General features: G+C 44.1%; 2 protein-coding genes across 3 annotated transcripts; both read right to left on the bottom strand.

Annotated features, from left to right (window-relative positions):
- Positions 1–222: 222 nt before the first annotated feature.
- On the bottom strand, positions 223–3,186 carry hoxb8a (homeobox B8a). Of its 2 annotated transcripts, none has more exons than XM_063187929.1 (2): positions 2,157–3,186; positions 223–1,301 (listed from the first exon to the last, which is right to left on the bottom strand). In XM_063187929.1, exons 1-2 carry the CDS (start codon positions 2,578–2,580, stop codon positions 985–987), a joined length of 741 nt encoding a protein of 246 aa, XP_063043999.1. In that variant the 5' UTR covers positions 2,581–3,186; the 3' UTR covers positions 223–984. The 2 variants fall into 2 exon arrangements, with proteins under 2 accessions (XP_063043999.1, XP_063044005.1); XM_063187935.1 differs by having other exon boundaries at positions 223–1,298.
- Positions 3,187–9,502: 6,316 nt separating this feature from the next.
- On the bottom strand, positions 9,503–19,724 carry hoxb9a (homeobox B9a). Its single transcript, XM_063188020.1, has 2 exons — positions 15,371–19,724; positions 9,503–11,540 (listed from the first exon to the last, which is right to left on the bottom strand). Exons 1-2 carry the CDS (start codon positions 15,885–15,887, stop codon positions 11,305–11,307), a joined length of 753 nt encoding a protein of 250 aa, XP_063044090.1. The 5' UTR covers positions 15,888–19,724; the 3' UTR covers positions 9,503–11,304.
- Between the last annotated feature and the right edge of the window lie 51 nt (positions 19,725–19,775).

The following is a 19,775-nucleotide window of genomic DNA, read 5'->3' as shown; positions in this document are numbered from 1 at the left end:
CTTACTGTTATAAATGAGGCTGGTGACAAAATGCTTCCAGACTAAGACGGGTTGTGACGTCTGATAGTTTTCTGAGTGAAATGTATGTTTGTGGTTGTGACTGTATTGGTCGTGAGTGTGTCATATAGATGGCTTAAAGATGACAGAAGAGGATCCCCTTTTCCGCACCTTCTCAGGAAATGAGGCGGACACCTGTGATGTCATGGATTCTCGCTTGTAAACTTTATTGTGCCCCCTCTTCCTCCGCTCCCCCTCTCCCCAGCTTAGACAATAGAACAAAGTGATGAAGAACAATAAAGCATATCATCAAGTCCTCATAAACTAATTCACGAGTACAGTACACATTCTGTTTCACAGTTAAAACGAGGGGTCACGTGACATCATTTAGGGTACTTTTATTCATTTTTTTATTTTTATTTTTTAAATTCATTTTCTTCAACTGTGCGCATGCTTACCCGAAAAAGGAAGACAACAAAATACCATCAATTAAACCAAACTAAGAGTGGACAAGTGTAAAAGAGAGGAAATCTACGGCATAAATAGGCAGTTTCATGTTGTTGGAATTACTCTGCTACGTCATCATAACATATAGGCTACGTGAGGACAGTCATAAGTGCACCATTTAACTTAAAAGTCTGTACAGCTGCCAATTAAATTGTTAATGACAATAGTCTAACAACATAAAATCTTTTTTTCCCACGATCATTGTTCCACAAAGTCAGGAATCTATCTTAGACACTAGGCCTATAACATTTTGTGAATGTCAGGTAAAAAGTAGGCTAGAAATGTTTGACCCCTTCCTGCCATCATGATTTTGTGGTAAACACAACATGTTCATGTTTATCGTCCTGTCAGACGCCATGTGAGGCCATCTTGTCGATTGAAACATGTAGTGACCACCAGAAGACTGTCACGTTTCCAACACCCCAATCCCCCTCAACATCCAGAACCCAAATGTCTCTTTTTTGCGTCCTTCTTCTTTTGTTACATCTGTTTAGCTTTGTCGCCATCCTCCTCTCCAGACTGTGATCCAATGCCCAGCTCCTTTTCCCTCTTCTCCTTCTCGATTGCCTCCTGTTCAGATTTGCTGCTGGGAAACTTGTCCTTATTGTTCTCCTTTTTCCACTTCATCCGCCGGTTCTGAAACCAGATTTTGACCTGCCTCTCGGTCAGTCCCAGGGCGTGCGATACCTCGATGCGACGCTTGCGGGTGAGGTAGGGGTTGAAGAGGAACTCCTTCTCCAGCTCCAGTGTCTGGTAGCGGCTGTAGGTCTGGCGGCCTCGCCTCCGTCCGGCAGCTACTGGCGAGAGAAACACACACACATGAGCCTGAGATGTCTGCATGACCCCACCACCACCACACTGTATCCCGCTCTAACACTGGGCGCCATGGTTTAAAATAAACAGTGAGGCAAGTGAATTGAGATGGTATGTAAAAGAGGAGAGACATTTCTAAGGCAGGGGCAGTATGCCCACTATAGACAACTGCTAATACGCCATACTCTTGTTGGGCGCTCTGCCTTCATCCTTTGATGTCGCTGTGCGCTAATGTTATGTCAGCCTAATATACGCCGATGAGATATTACGTATAGGCCAAGTGACAAGTATATGAAATGAACTGTAGTGTTTATATGCACAGTGTTTGCATAACTGCTCTCCCTCCCTCACCTCCGTTCACACACACTCAACGCATTAGGCGACGGCCATAAACCATAACCTGTGTGAAGCGGCCACCTTGTAGCGAAATAATCCCCGCCATCACTGCAAGTCGTAAAAGCCCGCAGTAAAACTTTGACCAGGGTGAGAAGTGAGGATTCAGCTGTCGGCCAGTGCCTCGCACATTGGAGAAGCAGGAGGAGAATGGAAGCTTTTTCTCTTCCCACCTTCTCAATGCTCTTCTCTGGCCGGGTCGTTAAACTGTAAAGTGATTCACAGGTTTTGGACACCATAAAACCATAAACTACCGATTGCCCCTTCTCTTTCTCTCCCTTTTTTTGCCTCACAGGAAATGTGGCTTTATGACTCCAAAAGCATTGTTTTGCAACGCGCAAACTTCCCAAACCCAGCACTTCTTTTAAAACACACGCAACGAACAGAACTCATCTTTCCGCTGTGCCAGGCAGCTGTGGCTGCGTGCCTGGGCTATGAGGGCTCACCTTGTGGCCGCATCCACGGGAAGAGTTGCGTCGGCGAGGAACTCTGGTCGGTGCTCTCCGTCTCGTCTCCCATGCCAGCCGCGGCCAGCTTGCAGTCGCTGTATTGGACCAGGTCGGCGTCCTGGGCACCGAAGAGTGTCTGCCTCTGGAGGGCATCGTAGCTGTAGAAGTTGCCTGGGTCTCCATGGCATGTGACGGCACACGGACTCTGTTGGTAGGGGGTGGCAGACAGCGTGGACGCGCCGTGGTGATAGAAGTCCTGTATCTGGGGAGCGTGTTGGAAAGTTGCTCCGGTGCCTGGTCCATATACCACGGTGGGTCTACTTCCAAGGTCCTGTGCAAAGCCACACTCGTAGTAGTTGGGGCGTAATGTGTCGCCACTTTTATATTTCGAAAACAGAGAGTTTACAAAATAGGAACTCATCTTTGTTTGACGACGTTGCTGCTGGTGTTGTTTTGTTGTTTGTTGTTGTCAGTGATGATGAGGGTTATGACTCTGGCTGTGGACGAGAACAACAAGGCTCGGCGAAGCTCGAGAAGAAAAAATAGACCATGCGTGGCTCTCCAGAGGTGAATGTATATTTTAGCCGCTTTGATGCACTCTTTTGAAATAGTCGCGTTGTACTATAGCAGCCACGCTCAGATTCCATGCAAAGCGCGTCGGCAGTGTTGCTCCTGCATCACAGTTCCGGTACAGGCTGCCAGTTCACCAACACTTTTCCGTGATTTACTCCGCAGCAAATGAGTTGTTTCATATTTTGCCGTGTCTTTTCACCATCATCTGCATCTATTACCCGCTCCTCGTCCCATTGGCTTCCTGCATCCCAGCACGGGCACGGCTCTCTGTGCGAGACTCTGACATGGAGCGAGTGAGAGAATGAAAAAGAGAGGGAAGACAGGGAGGGAGAGAGAGAGAGAGAGAGACGGAGAGGGGGCGAGGGAGCAGACGAGAGAAGGGGGGCGAGAGAGAGAAAACGAGAGAGAGAGGAGGAGAGAATATGCGCATTAATATATTCAAGCGGGGAAGTTAATGAGAAATCTGCCGCTTTGCATCAGATCAAATACTGATCCCCACCCCTCCACCCCGACTACCCCACGCCCCCTCTCCCCCCACAGCTTCTCCACCTCAGACCACACTTTGAAAGATTGATTTTTAGGATGCTGCTCAGAGAGATGCATATTTAATCGTTAATTTCTAAATTCAAACGAGGTGGGGTCCCCATCCACCCCCTCTCTATTTTTTTCTGTTTTTTTTTTCCTTTTCTTTTTTGAAAATGTCAGGGTCGCGCTGGCAAATTGTGAAAGTACACTGGCTAATTCAAATCAGTTTTAACAAGTCATATAAATATAATTGCCGTTCTAAACCAACCTGTCAAAGGCCTCATTTCCAATGGAGTCAGCCGCCGAAAATAAATGAGCCGGTCATATTTAACATTTTGATCATCGTATTTTTATCAATATCATATTTATAAAGATGTAAAGACGTCGAAGAGGACTAGCACGCCCAGGGTAATGGGCAAAGTGGCAGTAAATGCTTTAACAAACTATAAAATGCAATAAACGATGGGGCTGTTTGTTGTTTACACCGTGCATCAAAAAAAGCAGTTAGGATTTTATGAGCTTCCGCGATCAGCGCTGTAAACGTCTCTCTTGGAGCAATTTCTCTCCGACAGAAATATTCAAGTATTTAATTGTCATTTTCGCTTTGTTCCCCATACGGTCAGCTGTGATGTTAACCATTAGACACGACAATGACTTCAACGTTGTCTTCTGCAGATATAACTAATCGCTCGCCACTTTTAGGGGAAAGCTTGTGGTGACCTTATTGTGCTGTGCTACTGTGGTGACCAACAGTTGTTGTTGGCGTTTTGGCCTTAACTTAAAATGGGACTGTCATATTGTCAGTAACACAGAGCAGGGGGTGTTGGCATGGGCCTAAATCATAACATGTAGGCCTAGGCCTGTGAATGTTTTTGTTACCTTTTCACAACTTTGGACTTGGCTCGACTTGTTTGCGGTGGAGATGTTGTTTTCCGAGCTTAGGGCTCCTTTGTGCGCCCTGTGCGTTATTAGTTCACAAGGTGGTCTTGGGCCAGTTATTAATGGACTGTATGGATACGCAGGTACTGCGCGCCCAGCTCTTCTGTGCTGCATTCCATGGTGACTTTTTCCACAGGCGTATAGTCTGATGCTTGCTCATCAGTATGTTATATTCAGACAATTTATATTGATACTGCAAATCATTTTCTTGCTTGCACAAGACATTCAGGGTAAACTTAAAATAATAATAATAATAATAATAATAATAAGTTTCTAGCAAGAGGAGATTATTACAGGAGACAAAGCACGTGTTTTTCCGTGTTTCCAAACAAATGAATATTCATTTTTAGAAAGTGTTGGAACACGGGCTCACCTACTTTACGTTTCTTTGCTGTGCTAGACAAGAATTATTAATGGCCGAAATACTGTTCCTGAACAACTGGTGTTCGCAGCTCAGAATGTATTACAAGTTGATAAACATGAACATTAGGAAGTCATATAATTCCTTTATGGTTATGTGCATTTTATTTCTTTTCCATTTACTCTTTGGATGTTGGACTAGGGGCTTATATGTTCAATGTTCCATTTTTGAGAGAAAAAAAAATGATAGTTAACCTGTAAATATGATTATGTAAATAAAGGAAAGTGTTTTCACGTATTTGTCTTTGTGTGTGCGTGTGTGTGTATTTTCAATAATTTAGTGTCAAGACCCATCGATGGTCTTCTGCGTTTCACAAGTAGACACTGAAATAAGAATTTGACTGTGCCACACAAGTTATGCATTAAGCTCAGGTAAATAAAGTCAATATAACCCATGTCAAATCTTAAAATATTTAGGCTAAACTCGTGATCAAAAACAAAATCGTACGACCACTGCACTATACAAACAAAACAACATTGGAGATGTCATTTTTGGAGAACCCATATATTCACAATACTATGCATTAGGCCTACTGGCTAATATGGTGTGAGAAATTAAGAAACAAACAACTTTTGCTAATCAGCATCTATACTCAACACTTCCTGGTGCGCAGTAGGCCGAAGGTCCGCCAATCAAAACGTATTCGGTTAGAGAGGCTTAACGACTATTTTCCCTTTTTCCACTTGAAATTCCTCACGCGCTTCTACGGACCGAGGCATGTGTGTTGCTAATTTTAGTCAAGTGTACAAAAAAGCCTTCTCGGACTCCACCGGCTTCCGGTTCATCCAACTAGGCTGCAAAAACTGTGCAAGGGGCTTTCTTTGGTGGACCAACATTGCCATCAAGTGGCCATAGGGAGACATAGCAAGAGGAAACTGAGCTTTTATGTGAGGTAGACGCCCATGTTTACAACACTGCCAACAAAAGAGAACAACAATATAACGATTGCTAAACATACATTTGAATCATTTCACACATTCGTTTATCATTAATATTATATTAAATAAACTAGAGTTTGTAAATTCATACTTTGTATTTACCAGAAATGTTGCTTTTACAAACAACTTGTAATATAGACATATTAAATGCCAAGATGAATTTCAAACCACTAAAATCAACCTGCTTGCTGTTGATGAGCCACAAATAGCGTACTTGTAGCCTACTTTAATATTGGTTTTACACACATGATAGTCGCCTCATTAGTTGGAATTCCAATAACAATGGCATGGTATTGTAGGTTTTGTATATTATCTTTCAAATATGTTAACTATGTCGATTACAGGACGTGCTCTCCATATTGCGTTTATCCTATAAAACCTTGTTTTTTTTTTTACATAGGCTAGTGAAAACTGCAACAGCAGAGTAATTCACTTGTATATGATCGATAACATTCCAAAGCGCAGGCAACAAAATCCAACTTTCTAATTCCTCCTTTCATTTTCATCAATTATTATTCATCAACAATTAAAATATGAACAAATACTTTGAACGCGGGTGGTCTGGAGGAGGGCAAATATACGACATAAACAAAAGAAAGACAGGAAACAAGACAGAAAAAACACAACATAGCCAATAGGCTACAAGACCGCAGCAATGTTATTATTATTAGGCCTATACTGTATTATGTTATTGGAGCCAAGGCATTCGATTATTGATTAAAAAACACACACAACTCGACAATAAGGTGACGTTACTTTGTTAGTAGGCCTATTTGTGCTGGGCCTATAGTTTTTCGAAAGGTAATTGCACTGCTATTTAATAACATTATAATCTAAAACAAACTATGGTTGCAATGTTTTTACGTCTATTTTCTACATATGCCGACTGTGGCCGGCGTCAGGTCTGATGCAGTCATTATTCTTCCATGATTTTTTTTCTTATAAAGCCAACGAAGTAGGCTATATTCAATAGGCCTACACGAGCATATATATTAATATTGGGCAGTGTTATGTGTCTATGTCTATGTGATGCATTTTGTTTGTTTATGTACCAAATACACGTTATTCATAAACTGTACATAGGCCGATCCTTTTAATTAATGTTCTAACCGAATAACGACCGGCCGAGCTCAAAACGACAACAAATACAGGCAGCATTGTTTAGCACAGCGAGCTTAGCCTACTGCACACATACACAACCCTTACCCAGACACCGCTATAAAACCGCACCCTTGTCTTAATTCAGATAACTAATTGCGCGCTCTCCTGGTCAACTCCCGTAGCATATTTCCTCATATTAATACCCCATTGCGCGTGTTGCGTGAGCATAGGGTAGACTGAAACTATTTAAATGTTCTTCAGTTTAACTGATAGTGGTTTGCCGGATCACTGTATTATTTAAGCTATGTTATATCTGTGAGGAGGCCGTTTAGGCCCCGGTCGGTGTTGTGCATACTGATGAACTGAATATTTAGACCTTTTTATGGACACAGAAGTTACCTTGTATGTCTCTACAGCAATCCAAATACATCATCTGAGCACTTAGTGGTGAGGCTACTGTTTTGCGCGTAAAAATACAGCCCGGGCTATGGCAGATATTTAACTACAGTCTGAAAAATGATCCACACGGCTCCACAAGCCTTGGCGCATGAAATAAGAGCAGTAAGGCAGTGCAGTGTGTGAGAGGCCTGTGGCTAGTAGCTACGGCTAGCGGTGTGGCGTATCAGGGAGAGTGGTGTGCGTCAGGGTGAGTGCCATGAGTCTACCGCATCTCAGCCGAGGAGTGGTGCTGGAGGCCACTGCATGGCTATCCTGTGTGTCGGGTTTATTGTGACCCTAGTCCAGTGCTCCTGATTCTTACATGGCTGATTCGCTTTCGTCCTTCTCGGCCTGCTTGTCCTCCTCGATTGCACTGTCTTTTTCTTCTTTAACAAAAAGCAGACGTGCTCTGTGGAACACAGCTATTGTACGGCCTATTCTCTGACAACACACAATCGGAAATTTGGTCCCAAACTGGGGGGATGGCGCGCAAGCAAGGGTGCAAGGGGTTGTAAACAACTTAAAGCTGGCCATCCCAGACGTCTCGCCAGAGATTCTTTTCTGTGACGTTTTATGGCCCGCTATAAGGCGCGCGGGGTGAGCTCGGAAATGGAACAAAGGGAGGCCATGAGAGAAAAAAACTGGACTGCGAAGCGGTCATCTGGAAGTCCGGATCACACCACTACCCACACCCCGCCAGCAATCTGGAGCCTCCTCAACAAACGCTGTGAACAATAAACGACAAATGCAGAAAAAAGAGGTGCCGGCTACCAGTAGCCCAGTCAGTCCAACGATTTGCCCAGGAATTATCCCGTGACACCTCGAAACAGTTATTGTGGAGGACTTGAAACTTTTCCCTTTTTGCGCCCATGTTTGCTTTACAGCCGTTTAGTTCTTAACCTTCAGAAATTTATACCCTATAAAGTTTTATTGCAGTCATATTCTTTTATTGCGGCACAGCACATTGAATTTTCTTTCTCTTTTATGACAGTCGACTTCCCACTCCTCCTTCCTACCAAGAGCTCACATCCTTTGGCAGTTTGTTTCCTTTCAAAATACCCCAAACATAAAGTAAGCCAAGGCATCATGAGTCCCAACGTGGCTTCGATATTGTGGCGGGTCGGGGTGAAAGCTTTCATGCAGCTCTGATACATTCTGTTGATATAATTGACGAGTCAAGCCTATATCAAAGCACACATGTGCGAGCCAGTGCGCCTGGCAGGGCCTAGTCCCCAAGATGGACGGTTAATTATAACAGTATGTTGAGCCATCGGCTTGTTCATTAGGACAGTGTGCTGATGTATCGTGCATATTCAGAAGACACCAAAGTGGTGGAAGAGGAACACTTACCTTACTGATAGTTATTGTTATCGGCTCAAAATGGCATAAAATTGTGTAACGTGTCATTTACAATAGGTTTGAAATGTGAACTGTCTATGTTCAATGGTAATTTGTTTTCGTTGGTGACGTGCCAGCTCCTCCAATGTCCTGACCCAGCCTTTCTTACTTGTTGACGAAAATATGCGTACTGTAGCCAGCATATCACTATGTTGAAACACACGTGAGAAGGCGCCAATACAATCTTCACATATTCCCACATCTCTGTTTGCACGTTGCAAAAATACCAATAAATAAAACAGAATACTTGTGAGTTAGGTAAGGACAAACAGCCAGTTGAAATGTGGTGCGTAAGAGTGAGGCCTAGGCCTACTTCTCTGTAGTGGTGCTGACAAACAGGCCCTGTGAGGCACGAGAGTCTGTTCCAGACATATGCCGTTGGTTAGGATGAACGGAAGTCCAAAAACAGATTCCATTTTGTTCCACAGCTTAGTTTGGGCTGGTGTCGGCAATATGCGCAAATACACAGTGTCATCAAAGTAACGACGTTTGGTCTATAAGTACTGCTTGTGGAACTTAAGGTTCAAATTGAGTAAGTGGAAAAAATGGAAAGGGGGAGTTGGTTAGGGGTTGGCTATGGACATTGCAAATAGTCTCAAAACCATAATCAGAGGACAAAATTAGTGTTTGTGTCTGTCACCCGGGGGTGGTGGTTGGACTGCTTCAAGAAGCTGGCTGGGATACTGCAGCACAGCTAGTCGCCTTGTGTGTTAAAAAGCGACAACGACAACAGGGAGACGCGTGCGTGGCGCCCCGCGTAAAAATGTAGCGCCAGGGCCTTCGCAAGCGCACGGCGTCTTCTCTTCTCTTCTCTTGGCTGTGGAGTTGTGACGCCTTGGCCGCAAAACTTAAACACACACGAATACACACACACACACACGAGCGCGACACAAGGGAAACAAAACAAGATGTGAAGATCCATCAGCACCTCACCCCAGCATCCCCCAAATAATATGGCTAGCACATCTATCGCCATGCAGGGCCCACGCGAATGAAGAAGCTCAGCACGATAGCAAATACAGAAAATGCTTTATTGGACAATACAACTGAATGTCAGGACATTCTGGACAATTACACGTAAACAAGAACTAAAAATCCAAAAGAGTGTGTCTATTTTTTTCTCATTCAAGTAATTCCTTCCCAAAAAAACACCCGCCTTCTTAGAAATATAAAATGCACTCCTTAAAAAGAGACAGGGTTATTCACGTAGGCCTATTTACAATAAGTTAGACGACATATCTGATCATATAGTATAAGGAGGACTCTTCTGGTACATCTATAGGCTAATAAGAACAAAAACACGCACATGAGGACAGAACCTAAAAGATGACAGAAATGAGCATGCGTTAATGTAAACATTTTGCTCGTAACCGATGGGAGAACTGTTAACGGAGGGCATTCTGGACAGTTACGCGTTCCCTGGGTCACTGACACATTCATGTCTGTAGCAACAACACTGGATGATCTCGTTGACATAAAATTTGGGTTAAAGTATAAGAGCTAATACTACATTTCAGTAGGCCTAAATGTGGTGCGCAAATGTCGATTGGATCAAGCCAGGTAATCAAACTTCTAAAGAAAAAGCACAATTTGGACACCCCCAAATTCCCCAAATTCATAAATAATTCCCCGTATGATATCGATGCCCCTTGAAATAAAATAAGACACACAACTGTATCACTTAGATGGGAAAGAAAATGGACAGTCGTTTTAAAAAATATATAGGCCTATTGTACCCGTACAAGGTCACTTTATGGTGAAGAGGCCCGTTAACAGTTCTTCACACAAGACAACTTGTTTTAGTAAAAACATCATTAGTATTTTCCAGTTTCAGAGTAGATATCTAGTCAAAATCATGGGCAGATACACACTTAAAGTATCCGCTATCACGCAAGATTGCGACACTGTTCACGATTAGCTGCGTTCTTATACGAGCTTGAGCAAAGTCGCGAGGAAACCTTACTTAATAATAATAACAATAATAATAATTATTATTATAATAATAACAATAATCATAATCATAATAATCATAATCATAATCTACGTAAACTACAGTTGACGTATTCTGCCAATTTACACGCAACAGCCAAAGAACATCTATAGCCTATAGACAAAAAACTAACTCAAATAAAACTTACACAACCTAACGAAGAGCGACATAATTAATTTACACCCACTACAATTTATTTAAATAATCGCCAAATAATCACGGTTTCACTTCACTGTTGTTTGTAAATTATAAAACATCACAAAAAATATGATTGGTGTTAAAGCAGAAAAGGGAGGAATGATTAAAAAAATAAAACATCCAGGGATAAGAGACAGAATACAGGTAGGTTACAGGCATGGTTAGCATCCACCATTCTTTTCATAAGTATTCGTGGTCACATGAAACCCCAATGTTTCAGCGCCCTTTCCGCCTGCTTGCCTGCCTGTCTCTCTGTCTGTCTGTCCCGTTGGAGCGCAGGCGCAGTGCGTTAGAAAATAAATAAGTAATAAAAGTCGCCTTGTAGAGCCTGGGACCGCGCGACGTGCCCTTGCGTCAACCCTTCCCGTTTTCAACAGTTGGTCTGCTGCCCGGCAATGAGTGTGCGTTTTATTATATCAAAAGAGCCAAATCAAAGACAGACACCCTATGTATCATCACCATCGAGAAACGGGCCCGACTTTCTGCAAAGGCCCGTGTGTGTGTGTGTGTGTGTGTGTGTGTGTGTGTGTGTGTGTGTGTGTGTGTGTGTGTGTGTGTGTGTGTGTGTGTGTGTGTGTGTGTGTGTGTTGAGCGCAAGTGGGTACGCGGGGCAGACTTTGCTCCTTAGTCCTTGGGCTGATCCTTATTCATTTTCTTCATCTTCATCCGTCTGTTCTGAAACCATATTTTCACTTGTCGCTCCGTCAAGTTCAGCAAGCGAGCTACCTCGTGCCTCCGGTCCCTTGTCAGGTACATATTAAAGAGGAACTCCTTCTCCAGCTCCAGGGTCTGGTATTTGGTGTAAGGGCAGCGCTTCTTCCGTGATGAGCGGGCGTGTAACCAGTTGGCCGAAGGGTCATCTGCGGAGAGAAAATATCGAAAAGGGCGTTAAAATGGTGAAGTGGGCACGTTGCCCTAAGTTGCACTCCCACATAGATTACACATAGATTACACAACGCTCCTCCGGACAGCGCTCCGCCTTCCCAGGCCCTAGAAGTGAGGTGTGAGGAGTTATGGTTTTGAGATGTCGCGCTGTACTGTAGGCTACACTTTTTTAGGCAACTTTGATATGTGGTGTCATGACACAGCACTCCAATGTGACCTTGGCGCGCGCTTTGATGGCACTGCGCGAGCACTGTACATTCATAAACATCTAATTTGAAGTTGATGTGGAAGCACGCCATTGACCCCCGCGTAAGGGCAAGCCCATATCATACACATGCCACTGCCCAGCCACGGTTAAAACGGGATCACAGTGCCAGCGTGCGCGCAGTGGTGGTTTTACGCACCGTGGAGCACAGCAGTGGTATTTGTGTGTATGTGTTTGTATGTCTGTATGTATGTGTGTATTTATCCCAAAACTAAAAAGACAAATGTGATATTTTCATCCAGGGTTAAGGGTTTGTCTCAACGCTTCAATTATGGCTCTTGGTGCTCCTCTGCTGTCGCCTGTAGCTCCGAGCGAGTGTCCATGTGCAGGCAATTACACCCCAAATCACGCACGCCTTTACTGGGGATGCACATTTGCCTGCCCGGGCCCACTTCCAGATACGCACCCACGCTAAACCCACAGGCCCTGAGCTTGCATGTGCGTTATACGCGCTGGTGGTCTGTGGGGTTGGATTAGCTCCCCATTAAAGCTTTAATGTGAAGGAAATTAAACTCATATCAGTCTGTGGGGAGAGAGACCGCTGTATTTGAGTTTTGGGTGGTGTGTGGGTTATATTCCATATGTTCTTTGCTCAATTTGCTATGAGAATAAACCCACAAGCATGTGTGCACATAACTAAAATTCTATGTCTAAGTGCGTGCCAGAGGTGTTTTTGTTGTTGTTTCGTTTTCTGTCTCGAACAAGAAAGCTGTGGGATCATGTGCAAGTGGACCAGGGGCGACAGGACATTCTACCTGCGCACAAGGGCGTAGTGGGCTTTTGTCCTGTGCAAAGTGGCCCTTCACCGTAGCCCCCAGCACAAAACCATCACGTCCCATTCACAGCACCCAAAACGGTACCCAACCCCTCCTGTTCCTTGTAGTCCAAGGTGTTGATGAGGAGTCGTGTAGGGTGTTGTGGAGGGCTCAGTACAAGACACGGGGATAAAGCGCTGACCCATTAGGAGACGCGCTTGCTGTACACATATCTCTTCCGCGCCACCCTGTGTGCAGAAACCCAATCGTCTGACGCCCGGAGACACGGGCCCCAGCGCCACATCAACTGTCTCCAATATCCTAAATCTTATGACGCAACATTACTCCTATCATGAAAGGCTAGATGTCTGCTCGGTAAATGATTGATTGATGTGCCGTGTCAAGATGTCTGAGCCTGAGCGCAGACACACATGAGATCAGTGTGCCATCTTGACTGGGAGCCAGGAGCCAAGTGACGTGTGAGCTATAGGCACAGCACAGCACACCGCTGTGAGGATGCAGGGGGATTCAGCTCCTGCGAAAGGTGTGCATGACAAGATGCTTCTCCTCCAATAGCTAATCCACCCTTCCAGAAACACAATACCAAAGTGTCCTTAAAATACACCTCTTTAAATGTACCGTTGTGCACGTCTCCATCCCAACCCCACCTTAAGCAGATCCTTAAATGCGCTGGCTTAGTCCTGAGCAAATGATAAAAGTAGGCCCTATCATTGGTTCCCAACCAGCAATCACCAGTATTGGTGAAAAATATGTGTCAACAAAGCCCAAGATAACGGGTGGTTGAAGAGGTTAGTGAAAATGGTGGGTGATGTGAAATTATGGGTAAGACTACAATAAAGACCAGGAGAAGCACGATTTTACTCAGGAAATCACATACAATATGCATCACCCGGGGTCTAGGCTGTTTTTAAATAAGGTGAACAGGAACACAGGATGAATGTGAGCGGGGCAAATTGTCCCGTTTGTTAGACTGTCCTCTTGAAATGTCACCTTATTGCTGTTGAAGATGAAGCTTTCATATTAGTGGCCCCGTTATTACCTCTCTGCACGTCGAGACATTGTCGTATTTTATCTCTTCTTTTCCCTTCCGCTACTGTCCCAGAGAGCCCACATACAACAATTAATGGGGATGTTGGCTGCTCTTATAACTTAATAAACTTCGCGGGCAATAACTTTTTCCCCTCTCGCGTATACCGCTGGAAGCACAAAGAGGGAGGTGTAATTCCCAACTTCATTGCCTTTGCCAGTAGTTTATTCTGGAAAGCCGCCCGGGGCAACACAAAGGGGAATTCTATGGCGTACCGTCTATTAGACCTCACGTTTGGTGAGGCTATTCTGTGGATTAAAATCAATGTTTGTTTCCACAGAGTGAATCGAAAGTGACCATCTGTCAGAATGCTGACCAGTCCTTTTTGGAGAGGAAGCATCATATCTAGTCTATATGGGTGGCATAATTTGTTTTATTTTTTTGTTTTGTTTTTAAAGAGGGCTTCGATGGGCGGGGTACAGTCATTGCTACAAGTAAACAAGGTCCTTCTTCTTCACGGGAGCTTGAGAAGCTGTGCAGATGAATAAGTGCTACAACTCCTAGCCAGGCAGGCAGAGAGTCTGATGAATCATCCCCGGCTCATAGCGTGAGTCTGTGCTCCACCAGAAGGGCAAAATAGCTCCCTTTCTTAGTGCTGAGCTCCCCTCGGTCTCCCACGCTCCGCCATGGACACGGGAGACCCGGGGTTCAATGACTAACATCCCGGCGATAAGTCTTCGGGCTCAGACAGACGAATCTACTAGTCAAAGGCCAGAATTTGCGTTTCACTGGCAGCCACCCTCAGATTTATTCTGTGGTATTTAAGGCAAAACGTAGCCAACATACGAGTCATAAACTGTCAGCAATATTATTTCTCTCCCTAATCATAATTCTTGGTGGGCCAGGGTAGACAGGTTGCTTCTTTCATTAACCAGCTCGGTGAAAAAAATGGATCAATGTGCTTTTAGTTTTTGGTGAGATTAGGCTATGGCACAAATCAAACCAGCCAATGTCGAGAAATGCTATTCCAGACAAACACGGCTTCAAATACAAAGTGAAAGACTGGGCAGCACTCGCCTAGCGGTGGCATGGTCACAGTTATTGCTGAATTAAAATGCGCCTCAAATAAAAGGGACGTTTAAGGGCATTGATGCGTGAATAACGAGTCCTTGCTCTATTCCAGTTTCTTAGTTTACGCACACCCTGTTTCACACATTGCTATCTCCTCCACACAACGCTTACTTTCTTTCTCCCTCTTTCTCTTACACTCAAACATACATGCTCTCATGCGCGTCTGCCCGCCCGCACAGCAACACACACACACACACACACACACACACACACACACACACACACACACACACACACACACACACACACACACACACACACACCACGCCAAAAGTCACAACTCCAAGAGTTAAGAACACTGCCATAAAATCCCATTCACTGCCGGTTGGTGCCCTAAAATCATGGCACACGTGCAATTGATGTGCACGTATACACAAGGCGTTAAGGGGTTCAATCCTTGCTTTCTAAAATCATACTTCGGACTGATATCAAATGCATCAGTATCACACTAGATGCCAGAGACTTCTTATCTGCCACACAAAAATAGCATCAATATAAAGAGTGTAGGGGCAAAGTTAGCAGCCACGGCGCCCTGACTCTTTGTTCCCGTTTTATGACAGCATTAAAAGCTTTACAGACTGTTCACTTCCTCGTTTTATAACTTACTTTGATCTGGCCCCTCTTTGTCCTCGCTACCTTCGCAAACGTCCTTATTGTCTTCGAACCCGGTGCCCTGGCCGGGGTTCAGCTCACGAGCCGAGGACGACTCCAAAATGTATTCGTGCCCTCCGATTTTGGTGGGTTCCCCGAGGTGTCCCAGCAGCGGCTCCATCTTGACCTGCCCTTGCCCGGGCAGGGAATCGGCGGTCCTCGGAGCACAGTCGAGCCATGAGCGGAGGTATCTGCTGTCGGTGGACGGGACTGGCTGAGTCGGTATGTAAGGGTGATACACCGCCGGGAGGCTGTTGGAGGCTGAATGTGGGCTGAACGGGCTCCAGGACGAGCTGAACACTGGAGGTTTGGGCTGGAAGCTGCACGAGGGGAACTCGGGATGCTCGCCGTGTCCCGGTTGTCTCGGGCTGGAGTACTGCGCATTGGAGAAACGGCCCGAGGTCGGATCCTCACTCTCATGACTTATGATGGAATCGACAAAGTAGTTGCTTAGGGTTCCAGAAATGGACATTCTCGGACATTATACAAAGCACGGTTCATTGAAGGGAAAGCATGTAGTAAGACAGAGCTGGGGATTTTTTTTCCACGCTAGTCCCCCCTCAACTCTCGCCCTCTTTCTCTCTCTCTCGCCAACAAAGTAGAGCCGGGCTGCTGTGTTGTGAGCACCGAGCTAAATGATTGGTCAGACTTTTTTCACGAGCCTGATAAAGCGTCAATGGGGCGTAAATCACTCCGCCAGGGGGCTGCGCGCGAGCTCTCCTCCTCTCTCGCTCTATCCATATTTCCCCACTAAATAAATTGTCTTGTTTATGCAATATGCAAAATGAGACTGTGTCTATACATCACAGTATATCTACGGCGCTCGATGAAATTTCCACTTCAATTTTGCATCGCGGTGACATTATGCGAGCGTGCATATGCAGGAACAATAGGTGCCAAATAAAAGGGGAAATGACCGTATTTTGGCGACCAGATTTGCATATCTGTGTACATGCGAGAAAGAGCCGTTAGGATGCAGACTTTTTTTAATACATCCATCTTGACGTCCAGGACATTAAATTATCCGCAGCTTTTCATATCTAAAACATAAATTAAGCATAAGCAAAGCCAATGGCCTCCCCAAGTTCATCTGTCTATTTCTAATGACGCAATGTTATGTCATAACACCACTTTGATGCGTTTTATCCTTGGACAATTGTTTATTTTCTCGTGCTAATGTCGTGGCCTATTTCAGCGGAGGGGCGTCAGGGTGAAATAGTGCTTTATTGGAAAATTAACAGTAATTTTTCTTAACGAGGGCATTAAACACCACCACGCGACAATCCCGTGTATTTATGGAAGAAACTACTTGAACTTTTTTGGTCGTTTAATACTATAATAAAATAGTACATCAGGCAGCTTTGATTTTTATAGACCTGATATACTGCCTGTGGCGGAGACCGTAAACGCCACTGCTTCAGCATTCCTCCCACCACCAGAAACGCGCTCACCAGGCAGCACGTAATAGGTAGCCCGAACACGGAAGAAATTCAACAGGAGAGGAGAAGTTTTAAAGAAATTATGAAACATCGTTGGGACGTCTCAAATGGGTGTCATCCGAGGAATTCTCCGTGGCCATAATTTGGAACCGGTGGAGTATATTTCAGACATTTTCAGCGACCATTTTGAATGACTTGGCACCCGGCAACGGTGCTGTGGCCTCGATACAGACTTGCTGTTACCACGTCGCGGAGAGCAAGCAGTTTGCCTCACCGAAGAGAAACTACAAATCGTCTTCTATTCAGAGATTAGACATATCTTCGGTGACTACGGATTGAGTCCTTTATTCCACTTTCATGTGGACCTTTAGAACTGTTAAACTTAAAAAGCGCAAGCTTCCAGGGCAAGCGCAATGACCTATTTCTTGCTGCGCGTGTCTAGTAACAGACTGCACTGGTATGGTGATAGTTTACATGTGCACACCGAATAGTGTTGACTGCTGTCGATAATTTGACACACCCCGTCCTATTACGACAGCAAAGTGAGCCAAAAATATGAGATACATTTTTCTGTAAACCCCACAAGTATGTCCTCACACCACAAACTCTAGACCAGCAAATATCCAAAGTAAAGAGGCTTCGAAGGCTCATTGCAATTATCCTGACCAAAACTATTCTGCTTGGAAACAGGAGGCATCTTAAAATACTTACAATATTTGTTTTCCATTCTAAGTCTGTCGTCAAAAGGGCAGCCAGTGCGGATGAAAACAACAACAAAATGGATCATTGCCCAATTTAATATTTTGGAGAGGGAAACAACTCGAATCTAGTCACTGAACCTTGACTGCAGGCGTTGTGCATGTCTACAACGGTTTGCCAAAGAATAATTCACAATATCAGTAAACAATATGTGTGCTGAATGGCAATAAGCACTGCCAATCTCTTACAGCAGTGTAATTACATGGACCCCGTGTGCGTAATGGGTTCTATGAAGTAAAAGGAACAGAGAAGAGAATATGTTGAATATGTTTGAATGACCATTATGAAAGTATGTGTAGCCTATATATGAGAATATGCTATGTTTGTGTAGCGAATAAATGAGTGGGCCCGCGTAGTCAATGTCCTTGGTTTAACTTTGCAACTTGCTAATGTTTAGGCCTACGTCGACATTACAACGCTTTAAATAGTTATTTGCAAATGGGTTGTGAGGATAATACAAAAAAATACTGCATATTGTTCGCTTGTTTTGACAGTTCTATTTACTTGTCTAACGCACATGCTTAGATTTCGAGCACCATTCTCTGAAGCGCATGTCAAAAGGAAATGCTGTCTATGCTAGGTAGCTATATTAGAAAGCAGTCAACGTTCAAATATGACCAACAAGTTCAAAAGTTTACGACGTCTTAATCTCCGGTGGACAAAATAAATCTTCCCTCTACAAGGTAGGCTAATGCATACAGGCTAGTCAGATTTCGTTCTGATAAGCATAGCAGAGGTGGAAGAATTTTTCACAGCCAAAAAGAGATTTCAATGCCAACACGGTAGTGACGGAGCCCCTTGCCCAAGTTATACATTTATATGGAAAGCAACCACTAGCCAGTGCCTCATATGGTAGCTAAGACTTTGTGTGGCACTTATAAATGTTTTGAATAGAAATGCGTACTTTAGTATGCTCTCTTATTGAAAAAATAAAATAAAAAAAAATGCTACCACTGTGCCAATACGCGCCGTTGCGCACGGCCTCCACACCATACACTGACATATTTTTGCATTTCCTGTAGTTGTGTGAGGAGTCTGGGGCCTGGAGTCGAAATTGACATGTTGTTGTTAGGGCACAGAGGGCGAGAAGACAGGAATGTAATCAGTTCGGTGTGTGCCAGAGCCGCCATGGTCTTCCTCACCGTCACTGGCTTCGGCCCGCGTCTGTTGGGTCACTCACGTTCACTCAAGGCCGGTGCTGCTTTGGAGGAAGTGTCCATCTTCATAACAATGATCTTGTCCATCTCATTTACGCTTCCCTTTACCTGATGTAATTGAGAAGTGGTTCCACTTGGGTGATAACATTCAATTTACCCTCATGTCAAATAAAATAAAGCAAAACAGTGGCGATTTCGAAACATTTTGACTTAGCCAGTAATAAATTGTCAACGTTTTCTGTGATGTTAAACGGACCAAATTCAAAAATGGCAAAGCTCTGTATTAAGGACATACTGTATAGTCTGTAATTCTGTTTCAAATGTCGAAGTAGATAACTGCAACGTGTGCTCTAATATGAAATACATTTCAAGACATCTCAGGGCATTGAACATCACGTTGCGTTGAGACAAGAGTATAACCTAAATAAAAACAAGAGCTGTAAAGATGGTTTGTACGGTGTGATTTCATATTGTTCATATTAGTCCCTTTTTCTTTTTTCCCAAGGCAGGCGACACCGGTGCTATCGAGAACAGTTGTTTTGTTTCCTCACTGAAAACATATATATTTTTATTATTATTTCGACCACTAGACCCCATGTTTATTGTTTCGAAATATTAAGCTACAATAAATGTTATATTGACTGGAATTCTGTTGGTTGGTTTTAATTTAAGTACGAATTGTGGTCATGGTTGATATAGTTAATATTTTAGGATATATGATTGAGTCTCAATGCACAACACGTGGACATGTGGCGAGTAGCATACACATATACACCTTAAACCAAGGGCTGAAATAAAAAATGTAATCACAAATACGCAGAGAACCGTGTAAAAACACACGCGCGCGCACAGACACACCGTAGGGTTTTGACGTGTGGCGAGTAGCATACGTACACCTCAACCCTAGGCCTGAAACCAAAAAAGTAATTTCTCTCTCTCACTCACTCACACACGCACACACACACACACACACACACACACACACACACACACACACACACACAC

The sequence above is a fragment of the Engraulis encrasicolus genome, chromosome 2 (assembly GCF_034702125.1).
Source record: "Engraulis encrasicolus isolate BLACKSEA-1 chromosome 2, IST_EnEncr_1.0, whole genome shotgun sequence".
Taxonomy (NCBI): Eukaryota; Metazoa; Chordata; class Actinopteri; order Clupeiformes; family Engraulidae; genus Engraulis; species Engraulis encrasicolus.
This window is presented reverse-complemented; position numbering and strand designations above follow the sequence as displayed.